Here is a 14,350-nt window from a genome sequence, read left to right on the forward strand (position 1 = left end):
AGTTTCATTTCTTTTCCAGTCCCACACCTTAACTTTTTTTCTTACCTTATTGTGCTAGGTAGAATTTCAAGTACATTTATGTATGTAACTATTAGTTTTATTGATGCCTCAATAAATTAGGTACAATTTGATAAGTTTTGACATATACACGTGAAAAACCATCACCACAGTAAAAACAAACAAGCAAAAAAACTAAACATGTCTATCACCTCCTACTTTTTTCTCTATAATCCGTTCCACCCGCCCCAAGTCCCAGATAACCATTGGTGTGCTTTGTCACTTAGATTAGTTTGGATTTTCTAAAACTTTATGTAAATAGAAAAATACAACAAATGTATTATTTGTTGTCTGGATTCTGTCACTCAGCATAATTATTTTGAATTTCATGTTTTTGCATACATCAGTAGTTCATTTTCATATTACTGAGTGGTGTTATATTGCATACATATATTACAATTTGTTTATCCATTCACTTGCTGATGGATATTTGGGTTGTTTCCAGTGTTAGCTATTTCAAATAAAAATGATGAGAACATTTATTTACAAGTCTTCATATGGATCTATGCCTTATTTTTTCTTAAATAAATACCTAGAAGTGGCTAAATCATCTGATAGGTGTGTATTTAGCATAAGAAATTGTCAAACTGTTTTCCAAAGTGGCTTACCATTTCACATTCCCACCAGCAGTGTGTAAGAGTTCCATTTCTTGACCAGGCACGGTGGCTCACGCCTGTAATCCCAACACTTAGGAATTAGGAAGGCCAAGGCAGGCAGATCATTTGAGGTCAGGAGTTCGAGACCAGCCTAACCAATATAGTGAAACCCTGTCTCTACTAGAAATATAAAATTTAGCTGGGTGTGGTGGCAGGTGCCTGTGGTCCCAGCTACTCGGGAAGCTGAGGCAGGAGAATCACCTGAACCCGGGAGGCAGAGGCAACAGTAAGCCGAGATCTCACCACTGCACTGTAGCCTGGGTGACACAGCAAGACTCCATCTCAAAAAAAAAAAAAAAAAAAAAAAAGTTCAGTTTCTCAGTCATGCCAGCCATATTTCAGGTGCTTATTAGCCACATGTGGCGAGCAGCTACCATACTGGAGAACATAGAACATATCCATCATTGTGGAAAGTTCTATTGGACAGCACTGGACATCTCCTTCCTATGAACTCCTAAGGCCTGTGACCTAAACTGCTTTACTTTTACTGTAGGAAATAAGGGAGATGCACAGGGCTTTATTCTGTGATTAACGACTGCCATCTCAGGTTCATTTTCCATCCCTTTCCCCACATTTCGGAAGTCATCTGGTTTGAATTCTTTGGTTCTCTCAAGCTGCAAACCAGGCCATGCACCTCGTCTGCTCATCTGTCAGATTAAGAGGGACCCAGAGGATCCTATTCAAGGCCCACATTCTCCAAAGGAGTTAAACTTCTAAGAAGAAACTAAATGGATTCGATCTTATCTATTTATTGAAGAAACCAATCCTGGGTAAAGAAAAAAGGGAATGAGGTTTTGGGACAGAGGTGCTGGGGCTGCGAGAGAAGCCCCAGCCCCTGAGTGGTGTGGTGGAGGGAAGGGAGGGGTCACTTGTAAAACTCATGCTCCTGCTCGTCCTTCTTGATGACAGTCTTGTATGCTTTCTCGAAGTCCTTGGCCAGGACAATGTAGCGGTTTTCACGGACAGCCAACATTCCACTCTGTTGAAGGATGAGAGTTAAAATCTGCTTCCTGTGGCAGGGCGCGGTGGCTCATGCTTATAATCCTGACACTTTGGGAGGCTGAGGTAGACGGATCACTTGAGCCCAGGAGTTCGAGACCAGCCTGGGCAACATGGTGAAACCCCGTCTCTACAAAAAATACAAATATTAGCCAGACGTGGTGGTGGGCGCCTGTAATCCCAGCTACTCGGGAGGCTGAGGTGGGAGGATCAGTGCAGTGAGTCATGATTGCACCACTGCATTCCAGCCTGGGTGATTGAGCGAGTCCCTGTCTCAAAGCAAAACACAAAAAACAAAACACTACCCCTGTACTATCCACCCCTAGTGATGGTAGAGGAAGAGAGAGATGGTGCCCACGACCCAGGGCAGCCATGAGGGGACAGAAGGACTACAGCAGGGTAGTTCAGAGAAGAAGGGTCCTCACACACCCACTGCCTGGATCCAGAGAGAAACCACCACTTACCTCCTGACAGATGGAGTTGATATCAGCTCCTGAAATCTTATCTGGCCGGGCCACATCTGCAGCAAGTTAAGGAAACTATTCCTTGTGTGATGGGGTGAATGCCTGGGGCTGGAAGTCATCTTTGGCCATCTCTGTCACCTCCCCTCCTCCCTGGACCTTGGTCCCACCTGCACAGTCTGGGCTGTGGTGATGGCAGAAGTGGGGCTGAAGATCTAATCCCCGTTCCCAACTAGGGCCCCTCCCTCACTTCTGCAGCAGGATACAATCTTCCAAGTCAACCTCCTCAGAGAGGTTCATCTTGCTGGTGATAGTGGAGAAAATCAATCTCTTCTGGCGGCGGTCAGGAAGTGGAAATTCAATTTTACGGTCCAGCCGTCCTGGCCGTAGCAGGGCTGGATCCAGGGTGTCTGCTCTGTTTGTGGCCATGATCACCTGACATCGGGGGGCAGGTCAGCTCAGATCTCTGCACTCCTACCTCCTTCCTGTCATGATAACCGCCCCTCAGGTGCCAGCCCCCACCTTTCCTCAGTTCCTATACCACACCTCCCCTTGTCCATCCCGAACCCCAAACCTTGACATTGACATTCTGATCAAATCCATCCATCTGATTCAGCAGCTCCAGCAGGATCCTCTGAACCTCCCTGTCGGCTGAGAGTGCACAGCATGGTCAGTCCTGGGCATCCCATGTGACAAGCCTGTCCAAGATCCCGGGCCTTGCTTCAGCATCACTTACCTCCCGTCTGAGCATCGAATCTCTTGGTGGCGATGGCATCAATCTCATCTATGAAGATGATAGCAGGTGCATTCTCCTTGGCCAGGCGGAACACATCCCGGACCATGCGGGGGCCCTCACCCAGGTACTTCTGTACAAACTCTGAGCCCACGACCCGGATGAATGCAGCTGATGACAGGATGACAAGGGTTAGGCGGGGATGAGCCTCCTGAGGGGCCCATTCTGCTTTAACAGAAACTGAGAATTCCTTGAAGACATCCTTTTCCTTGGATACCCACACCTAGTAGTTGTGTCATTCTCTCATGCCCAAGGCTGGGTCCCACATCCAGCCCTGGGGAACAGTCATCTACTTGTACCCCCCAGTGATCCAGTGGCCTAAATTATGAATCCTCCTCACAAATGTGTCACTGTTTTGTTTGTTTGTTTGTTTGTTTGAGGCAGAGTCTTGCTCTGTTGCCCAGGCTGGAGTGCAGTGGCACAATCTCAGCTCAGTGCAACTTCTGCCTTCAGGGTTCAAGTGATCCTCCTGCCTCAGCCTCCCAGGTAGCTGGAATTACAGGCGTGCACTGCCACACCAAGCTAATTTTTGTATTTTTAGTAAAGACAAGGTTTCACCATGTTGGCCAAGCTGGTCTTGAACTCCTGACCTCAAGTGATCCACCTGCCTTGGCTTCCCAAAGTTCTGGGATTATAGGCATGAGCCACCATGCCCAGCCAGATGTGTCATTTTTCTGGCCCAACATTTAAAAATCAGGATATGAAATACTAAAAAAAAGAAAGAAAAAAAAACCAGTCTAGATTTCTGGAGCACTTGCAAAATCAGCAAGAAAACAGATATGCTGCCCGTATACTAACACATCATACTGCCTCGCCAAGAGCCCTGAGTTCCTATTTGCTCTAAGGCCCGGCTTTTTAATTTCCTGAAAAAAATCAGGGACCACCGGCATGTCTTCTGATATAACTGACAATTGGCAATGGGGTTGAAGACCAATTTGTTCTGGGCCCTCCCTCTGGACTTGGAGTACAGTGGTATGATCATAGCTTACTGCAGCCTCAATCTCCTGGGCTCAAGCAATCTTCCCTCTTCAGCCTCCCAAGGAGATAGGACTATAGGCATGTACCCACACCTAGCTTTTTAAAATCTTTCAGATGGGGTCTTGCTATATTGCCCAGGCTGGTCTCAAACTCCTGGCCTCAAGCAATCCTCCTGGCTTAGCCTCCCAAAGTGCTGGGATTATAGGCATGAGCTACTCCATGCTTGACCCTGGCCTTGTTTCTTAAAGTTATACTTGTTTCTCAAGGATCAGATGCTTTGTGTTGTATGAAGCATACCCCCAGAACTCTCCTAGGGAGACATGCAGTCCATAGATAGACTGGGTGGTTTTATGTCATAAACTAGGAACTGTTCAAGGCTTCAGCCCTGCCCTGTTCACTCCCTAAGATCCAGACTTTACACCTGGCTCAAGGGGTCCCTCTTTCTTGGTACTTGCATCAGCTGGGGGCTCGTTCAGCATCCTAACCTCAAGATTTCTGACTTTTTCTGCTCTAAACACACCTTGACCACCTGACTTTGGCCACGCATTTAGTTGGCTGTTCTGCAAATGTCCAACCAGTTCCATATGAAATCCCCATCCCTGGAATTGCCTTATCTGACCCAGACTGTCCGTCCGCCTTTCCTACTCAATCACTACAGTCCCCTTCCTACCCTGACCTTCCCTGTCCTCCCAATCTCTCAGCCCCCTCTGGGCTCTACTACTCCTTCCACCTACGCTGGAATGGGCTCCTGCTTCAGTTACTCACTCTTAGTAAGCTGTGCTGTCATTGGAACAAACAGATGAATTCCCCCCGAAAAACGAGAGGAAAAAAAGGTTCACACCTGTGATCCCAACACTTTGGGAAGCCGAGGCAGGAGGATGGCTTGAGCCCAGGAGTTTAAGACCAGCCTTGGCAACATAGCAAGACCCTGTCTCTACTGAAAATGATGATACAAAAATTAGCCGGGCATGGTGGCACATGCCTGTAGTCCCAGCTACTCAGGAGACTGAAGAGGGGAGGATTGCTTGAGCCCAGGAGATTGAGGTTGCAGTGGGCTATGATCACACCAGTGTACTCCAGCCTGGGTGACAGAACAAGACCCTGTCTCTCTTTTTTTTTTTTTTTGTTTTTTGGAGACAGAATCTCACACTATCGCCTGGGCTGGATTGCAATAGTACAATCTCGGCTCACTGCAACCTCCGCCTCCTGGGTTCAAGTGATTATCCTGCCTCAGCCTCCCGAGTAGCTGGGATTACAGGTGCCCACCACCACGCCTGGCTAATTTTTTTGTATTTTTAGTATAGACGGGGTTTCACTATGTTTGTCAGGGTGGTCTTGAACTCCTGACCTCGTGATCTGCCCGCCTCAGCCTCCCGAAGTGCTGAGATTAGAGGTGTGAGCCACTGCGCCCAGCCAGACATGACCCTGTCTCTAGAAAACAAAACAAAACTCTACCCCAGTGAGCAGCCTTTCCCATTTCTACATCCCTTCTACATCTTCTCTCCTCCCTCCCCCTGCCAGTGACAAACCACCCCAATTCACTCAGAAAAATGACAGAACCTGAAGTGAGAGTCTGTAAGTGGAAAAACTGGTAAAATTTGAAGGAGGTCTAAACTTTAGTTCATAGTATTGTACCATTGTTAATTTCCTGGTTTTCCTAATTGTACTATGGTTACATAAGATAATAACATTAGGGAATCTGGGTGAAGGGTACACAGGGCCACACTGGAAGAATTGTCTTGGGCCATACATAAAATACACTAACGCTAATGATAGCTGATGAGCTTAAAAAAAAAAAACACAGCCGGTGTGGTGGCTCACACCTATAATCCCAGAAATTTGGGAGACCAAGGCGGGTGGATCACTTGAGGCCAGGAGTTCGAGACCAGCCTGGCCAACATGGTGAAACCCCATTTCTACCAAAAGTACAAGAAAAATTGTGCTTTTTGCCGGTCATGGTGGTGTGTACCTGTAATTCCAGCCACTCAGGAGACAGAGGTAGAAGAATCGCTTGAACCCAGGAGGCGGAGGTTGCAGTGAACCAAGATAGCACCACTGCACTCCAGCCTGGGCGACAGAGCGAGACCCTGTCTCAAAAACAAACAAACAAACAAACAAAAAACTTATGTTTAAGAAAGTTTACGAATCTGTGTTGGGCCACATTCAGAGCCATCCTGAGCCACATGCAAGTCATGGGTTGTGCTACATAATCTATTGACTTGTATATCTGTTTGCTTTTCCAACTAAGACATCACCTCCAAAAGGAGGTGCTCTGTTTACTGTCACGTCTCTACCATCTACAACACATCCTGGCACATAGTAGGTCTTCAATAAACAGTCACTGAATGACTGAGTTCTGGGTGTCTATTTCTTTTTTCCCAGTCAAGGCAAGGGACATCTCTGATTATCATCTTTGCATTCTAGCACAAGGCCTGGTACAAAGTAAAAGTTCAATAAAGTGCCAAGCAAATGAGTAACAATGAAACAATGACAACAGTTAACATTTATTGCCCATTCCAGATGCTTAGTATCAATTTGCTCTTCTGAACACCTACCCCAGAAATATAGGTACCACCTGACAGTTGAGGAAACTGAGTCACAGAGAGGTTAACTTACCCAGGATCACATAAGAAGTTGGTGGGGGAGTAAGATTTCAAAGCTAGGCAGTCTAGCCCTAGAAAACATACTGCTTAACTACTGCCTCCTACTGCTCCCTGGCTCACATGTATTAAGATCTGAACATATGCTGAAGATTTTAGGGCTTTAAAATAAATAAATTAAAAAAAAGTTATAGAGTGAGTGACTTTCAGACATTTTTGTCTGGCACTTACAAAAAGAAATACATTTTTAGGGCCAGGCATATGGCTCACACCTGTAATCCCAGCACTTTGGGAGGCTGAGGTGGGAGAATCCCTTGAGCCCAGGAGTTCAAGACCAGCCTGGGCAACATAGACCCTATCTCTACAAAATACTTAAGAATTAAAAAAAAAAAATACATTTCTGAAGAACCACAAGCACACATGAGCGTGCACATGTGTATGAAACAAATTGCACGAAACAGACGAACTTGCACCATATATACTTGTACCATGGTATAAATACTATGTGGATGTGATCTGGTGCTTTCTCTTCTACTTCATGTTTCAAAATGCTAGCTGCAACCCACAAATTGAAATTCATAATTATTAATGGGTCACAACCCATTGTAGGAAAACACTGCATTATTTCATTAACTGCTCACAATCACCGGGTGAAATGAGTCTTTTACTACGAGGAAAGGCCCAAGGAGGTGAAGTCAGCACAGCCAGTAACATGCACACATGGGCTGTGACCCGAGTCTATGTTTCTAATCACCATGCGGTGCCACTTCCTGCGGAGAGTGAGCAAGCAGGGAGCAAGGCGAAGAGGCCAGAAGATCAGAGCTCGGGGCAGGGGCGGAAGGGCTCACCTGTTGTGTGATGTGCCACTGCCTTTGCCAACATGGTCTTCCCGCAGCCAGGTGGGCCATACATAAGGACGCCTCGGGGGGGATCGATGCCGATCTGAAACCCAGAGGAAGGAAGAGAAGTGGGAGTCAGGGGTTCCACCTCCAACCCCAGACCCAATGGGGCCTCTCCTTTCCCCGCCACCTGCACCACCTCACCTGCTTGTAGAGCTCGAAATGCGTGAGTGGGAGCTCCACGGCCTCCCGCACCTCCTGCTTCTGGATGTCCATGCCTCCGATGTCCGCATACATCACATCTGGCTTCTGGTCTGGTGGGAGAGCAGAGCTGGGGCTCCTGGCTGGGTCCCCAAGGTCCCCATAGGGCCCTCCCAGCTGCAGGCTCCCCCTTTACCTGAGGTGAGCATCATGATGCTGCTGTCGGCTTCGGGGGGCAGTACGTCCACCAGTGCATTGCTGTGTTTGTGGAGGGCCACTGAGGCGTTGGGCTTGAGCAGCTCCCGATCGATGGTGCTCAGGATGCGCACATAATAGTTGGAGCCTGTGAGAAGAGAGGGAGGAAAACAAGAAGTGTCAGCCTGGAAACTGCCCCTTCCCCCTTCCTTCCTCCTTGTCTCACAGTCGCACCCTCCATGCCGCCAACATCTCTGGCTCAGACCCTGAGGGGCCCCCTCTCGGCCTCCAGCCTTCCCTCCTGCTGTCCGTCCCCAACATTCACACGAACTCCTTATCTACTGCCGTGATTCTCCCTTGAGCTCCAACCTTGGCTGTCCAGCAGGCCTCCCCCTGCATCTCATACTAGTGAGGCACGCTTCTCTTTCCAGGCTCAGTCTCTCTCCTGACTGTCAGACCTGGCTGACCAGCAGCCTCCTGGACACCTCCCATGATGCTCTGGACTGCCCTCCCTGTGTTCCCACAAACCTGCTCCTCTACCCATGGTGCCATCTCATGGAAAGCCGCACTATCCCACCTCCCACAGGTCAAAGATAGAGACCTCATCCTGGATACCACTCTCCCCTCACTTTCTCATAGCCCCCTAGTCCAATTCCAGGCACAATCGCACACCTTTCTCCACAACCTTTACAAAAACATGGCTTGGTCCAGAGGAGCAGAGCCCAGAAACAGGAAAAAACAGATAAGTGCCAGTGACAATGACTATCAAGAGGGCAAGGCCTAGACCTATATAAACAGCAGCAGCTACAATATACTCTCATAGGGACTCTGAGTCCCTATCAGAGCCCAGTCTTTTTTTTTTTTTTTTAAGACAGAGTTTTGCTCTGTCGCCCAGGCTGGAGTATGGTGTCGCGATCTTGACTCACTGCAACCTCCACCTCTCAGGTTCAACAGAGTCCCATGCCTCAACCACCCAAGTAGCTGGGATTGCAGGCATGCACCACCACACCTGGCTAATTTTTATATTTTCAGTAGAGACGGGGTTTCTCCATGTTGCCCAGGCTGTTCTTAAACTGGCCTCAAGTGATCTGCCCACCTGATCAAAGTACTGGGATTATACGTGTGAGGCACCATGCCTGGCCTCAGAGCCCAATCTCTTAACACTCCTACTCATCGTTGCAAACTGCAGGCCCCAAACCAGTAGTAGTTGTGAAATCGGTTTGGAAGTTCATGACCAGAACTGTGTTTAAAGCAAAACAGACTAGAATAGGATAGAAAACATCAGCATATACCACACATAGTAAGGCTAAATATTTCATGGTGAGACTTACGTTTTATACATCTAAAAAGTAAGAGACAGAGACAGATATTCACAATGTAAAATATATTTCTGGCCGGGCACAGTGGGGCTCACTCCTGTAATCCCAGCACTTTCAGAGGGCGAGGCGGGTGGATCACCTGAGGTCAGGAGTTCGAGACCAGACTGGCCAACGTGGTGAAACCGTCTCTACTAATAATACAAAAAGTAGCCAGGCGTGGTGGTCCATGCCTGTAATCCCAGCTACTTGGGAGGCTGAGACAGGAGAATCACTTGAACCTGGCAGGCAGAGGTTGCAGTGAGCCGAGATCGTGCCACTGCACTCTCAGCCTGGATGACAAGAGCAAAACTCTGTCTCCAAAAAAAAAAAACATATATATATATGTATATGTATTTCTACCTTTCAATTAGTCAAAATACTCTGAAGAACACTGCACTGCACTGCCCTGCCTTGTTTGCTGCTTCCTAGCACATGGTAGGAAATAGTGAAGTGGACAAATGAATGAATTAGATGTCCTTAGCTACCCACACACCTGTGGTAGAGCCAACAATAGCTGTATTCTGATCCACAGCCTCCAGAAATTGTCCGATGACCAGCGGGATGCTTTGGATTCGCTTCACCTCCTCCTGGGCATGGAGGAATTCCTTTTTCAGGTTCTTTTGCTCATCCTTGATGTATTCCTCCTGCACCTCCAGGAACTCCAGCTCTTGCTGCAGCTTCTGTGAGCAGAGAGGGGACAGAAGGGGATAGCTCCAGCCCTTGCTGATCCAGAGAGTGGTGGAAAATGGGGAGAGTATGAGATGCCAGGTCCTGTGCAAGGTCTGGGTTGGGGGTTGAATGTACCTTGTAGCGGCTGTACAGGTCCTCCAGGTCCTCAGGCTCAGGGCCCAGGAAGGACAGGCCGGTCTGGGGCCGGGACACGGACAGTGCTGGGATCTCATCCTAGACCAAAAGGGACAACTTACGTTGGAAGACGGTCCTCTCATGAAAGCATCTCAACTTCACTAACGTTTGTTCCCCTCCCCACATCACCCTGAAGTCACTTAGCCCCTAACAGACCCCTGATATCATAAGACCCTCTAAATAGATCCTTGTTTTGGCCCCCTAAACAAGCTCCTTATGTCAACTTGCCCCCAAACAGTTCTTATGTTATCATATACCACTCATAACATGTCCCCAGTGTCACACAACCCCCAACTAGGATCTAAATGTTACGTCAACTCCATATCAGACCCAAATGCCACCCGATCCCCCTCAAGAGGTTCCTAATGTCACATGGCTCTCCTAGATAAGCTGTTAAAGTGACTGCGCCTTCAAAGAGTCCCAACATTCCCCAGTTTCCCCTCAAAGATCCCTTATGTCACAGTCTCCTAACTCACCCTAGACCTAAACATCACTCAGCCAAGCCACAGATAATACTTAACTACCCGCCCCATTACCCCAATCAGCAAAGCCCTGAACATCAGTCAGCCCCGCAGCCTAGTCCCGGGGATCACTCGGCCGCACGGCTGGATCCCATCCATCACTCACCGCCTGACCCAATCCCAACGCCGGGCCACCGACTTAACTAAGCACTACCGGCCAGGGTTCGAAATCAATCCGTCCCAAAGACCCACTAACGTCACTCACTCCCCTAGACCCGCTTTCTGAGCCTTACCTCCCACCATCACTCGGCCACCCAGACAAGCCTTCGAACGGCACAAAGCTCTCCACCGAGGCCTCAGAAATCACCCCAACCCGGGCCAGGGTCCCGGAAGCCATTCATCTCCCCACTCAGGTCTGGCTTCACCCTCTCCCCGCGAGCCCAGCACGGACTAAAAAGCCCAAGTCCCCACTGTACCTGAGCCTTCTCCACCAAGATGCCTATCTCCTCCATAGTGACCAAGCCGGCCTCTGTGTGGCCTGGGATGATCTGTCACCGCTTCCGCTGACGACAACGGAAGTCCCTGGCTGAGGAGGCTTCTGGGAAGCGTAGTTTAAGTTACTGCTAAGAGTGGCTGGAAGGGCAGGATAGGATGAAAGGCTCATCTGGGCTCCGCCCTCAACATAAGCTCGTGCGCTTTCCGTACCCGCAGGCGCGGGGGCGGGACCGGAGCTGTGCGCGTGCGCAGTATCACGCGACAGCGCCATCTTGCCCTGCAGTGAACGGCTGGGGGTTCACCCCAGGAGGTGGCGCAAGGCCGTTGCTCTTTCAGCGGAGTAAGTTCGCAGAGCTCTGGCACGGACAGTCTGGCGGCCAACTGCTCTTAGCTTTCATTTAGTGTCTGGGCTGGCGGGGCCTTGAGCTGGCCTCCACAGAAGGTATCGTATGGGCGGGTAGGGTCTCCTTGTGGGGCTGATCCCAAGATTGTGCCTCGCGCGGGCGTGGGAAGGTCTGAGCTGCCCCTGAAGGTGACCCTTCGTACCGGGCTTTACCCCTAGGAGTGAGGAGCCCCGAGCCCGCAGTGAGCAACCAGTCAAGTAGAACCCACGCGTCTGGGCTGGGGAAAATGAGGCAGCCAGTGCCCAGAAATTGGGTTGCACAGGAGATCCATAGGCCTTAATTCTGTATCCCAGGTTTCCGCCTTACAAACCTATGCCAGGTCTTGTGCTTAAGCTTTACAGGCATCATCGTAGCAGGTATTATGTTTTCTCATTTATAGAGAAGGAAACAAGCCCAGAGCCACGAAGCCACCAGCCGAAGTCACAACGTGCCGAAGGGACAAAGCACAGATTGGGACCCAGGTCTGTCTGACCCCAAAGCCTGTATTCCAGGCCCCAGGGATACACTGCTACCCTTCACACCAGCTACAGTTTTTGTTAAATAAACCTTTTATTGAAGTTAAATAAAGAGTACAAATCATTACAGCTCGACGAAATTACACAAAGTGAACACACCCTTACAACCTGAATTCAGATCGCAAAACCAAACAGTAGAAGCCCCATGTGCTCCCCTTTCCTCCATCCCTTCTTCCCTCCCCCTCCCCCACTCCCCACCCCTGCCTCAAGAGGGAGTCTCACTCTGTTGCCCAGGCTAATGTTTGTATTTTTAGTAGAAACAGAATTTCACCATGTTGGCCAGGCCGTTCACAAACTCCTGATCTCAAGTGATCTGCCTCCCAAAGTGCTGGGATTACAGGCGTGAACCAGTGAGCCACCACACCCAGCCTCCTGGATCCTTTCTAAAGGTTATCATTCATCTACTCATATTTATTTTTATTTTTATTTTGAGAGATACAGTCTCTCTGTCGCCCAGGCTGGAGTGCAGTGGCACGATCATAGCTCACTAGAGTCTCCAACTCCTGGCCTCAAGCGATCCTCTCTCCTCAGCCTTCAAAAGTACTGGGATTACAGGCATGACCCACCCCACATAGCCTTTAGATATATATATATACACAAACATATATATACACACACATATATATACACACACACATATATATATAATCTTTTGAAACAGGTTCTTGCTCTGTCGCCCAGGCTGGAGTGCAGTGGTGAGACCACTGCTCACTCCAGGCTCAACCTCCCAGACTCAGGCGATCCTATAGCCTCAGCCTCCCAAGCACCTGGGACTACAGGCATGTGCCACCATGCCTTGCTAATTTTAAAATGTTTTTTGTAAGGATAGGGTTTCCCTATGTTGCCCAGGCTGGTCACGAACTCCTGGGCTCAGATGATCCTCCCACTTCAGTCTTCCAAAGTGCTGGGGTTACAGACATGAGCCACTGTCTGGCTGGACTCACCCTGAGTTACAACAAGTAAGTTACTTTTATTTGTTTTGAATTCTCTTTCTCTCTAGACCAGTCCTCTGTGTACTGTGTTTGGCTTCTTTTAGTTAATGTTATTTTTGTGAGATTCATACATATTATGTGTAGAAATAGTTCTTTCATTTTCATTCTGGATGGTTTCCATTTTGTGACTATGCCCTATACCTCAGACAGGATATTTTCCAGTTTAGGGCTGTTATAGTGCTATTGTTACCGGGGTCCTTGTTCTTAGAGCTCCCAAGATGGTGGCGGGCCACTTTCAAGATGGCGGCAGGCCTCTTGTTCTCTGACCTGGGGTTCTTGGCCTCACAGATTCCAAGGAATGGAATCTTGGGCCATGTGTTGAGTGTTATAGCTCTATTCAGCTCAATTAGGATGAGCCCTGGGCACTTAGCCCGCACAGGAACAGTGGCAAGCCTCTAGCCCAATTGGGAGCGGCAATGGGTGCTGCCTCGCTGGATCAGAAGTGGAGTGGACACCCGGATCCGGAGGGGTGGAAGTCAGCAGCAGGTCTCCCAGGGCAGCAGACAGCAGCGGTGGACCGCGAGTGAAAGCTCAGCTCAAGCCATAACAAATACGGAGCAGGAGGAGTGTGCAGTTGCAAGATTTAAGAGTGAAAACAGACCGGGCGCGGTGGCTCGTGCCTGTAATCTCAGCACTTTGGGAGGCTGAGGCGGGCGGATCATGAGGTCAGGAGATCCAGACCATCCTGGCTAACATGGTGAAACCCCGTCTCTACTAAAAATACAAAAAATTAGCCAAGCGTGGTGGCGGGTGCCTGTAGTCCCAGCTACTCGGGAGGCTGAGGCAGGAGAATGGCGTGAACCCAGGAGGTGGAGCTTACAGTGAGCTGAGATTGTGCCACTGCACTCCAGCCTGGGTGACAGAGCAAGACGCCATCTCAAAAAAAAAAAAAAAAAAAGTGAAAACAGAGCTCCCATAAAATGGGAGGGGACCCAAAGGGGGTTGCCCTTGCTGGCGCCAATGCCTGGGTTTGTATCCCGATCATTGTCCCTCCCCCTGTGCTCTCAGGTATTAGATGACTGGCTGTTTCTTTACCTTTTGTTTTTGTCTGGTTAGCATTTTAGTGAGCTCTCTTTACTTACTACCTGATTGGTCGGGTGTGAGCTAAGTTGCAAGCCCCTTGTTTAAAGGTGGATGCGCTCACCTTCCCAGCTAGGCTTAGGGATTCTTAGTCTGCCGAGGAAATCCAGGTAGTCCTGTCTCTCACTGTGAATATTCTAGTATATTTCTTTGGGCAAACTGATGTATTCATTTCTTCTGAAAATGGATCCCCCCACCACCCCCCGAAAAAAAAATAGACCCACGTGTAGAATTGCTGATCATAGAGCAGGTATGTGTTTAGCTTTAGTAGACACTGTCACACTGTATTAACTTACACTCCCACCATTTGTGTGTATACTTTTGATATTCTGTGTGTTTGAATATTGTTTTCTATTTGATGGTTGGATCATAGGTTGCCACACGAGACATCACTTGTGCATT

General features: G+C 48.8%; 1 protein-coding gene across 1 annotated transcript; it reads right to left on the reverse strand.

Annotated features, from left to right (window-relative positions):
* Window positions 1–1,442: 1,442 nt before the first annotated feature.
* On the reverse strand, window positions 1,443–11,167 carry PSMC4 (proteasome 26S subunit, ATPase 4). Its single transcript, XM_003915529.2, has 11 exons — window positions 10,939–11,167; window positions 9,942–10,040; window positions 9,631–9,817; window positions 7,781–7,927; window positions 7,588–7,697; window positions 7,393–7,486; window positions 2,910–3,077; window positions 2,748–2,824; window positions 2,440–2,608; window positions 2,177–2,232; window positions 1,443–1,692 (listed from the first exon to the last, which is right to left on the reverse strand). The coding sequence occupies exons 1-11, from the start codon at window positions 10,972–10,974 to the stop codon at window positions 1,579–1,581; spliced, it is 1,257 nt and encodes a 418-aa protein (XP_003915578.1). The 5' UTR covers window positions 10,975–11,167; the 3' UTR covers window positions 1,443–1,578.
* Window positions 11,168–14,350: the final 3,183 nt, after the last annotated feature.

This window comes from Papio anubis, chromosome 20 (assembly GCF_008728515.1).
Source record: "Papio anubis isolate 15944 chromosome 20, Panubis1.0, whole genome shotgun sequence".
In the NCBI taxonomy this organism is placed as follows: Eukaryota; Metazoa; Chordata; class Mammalia; order Primates; family Cercopithecidae; genus Papio; species Papio anubis.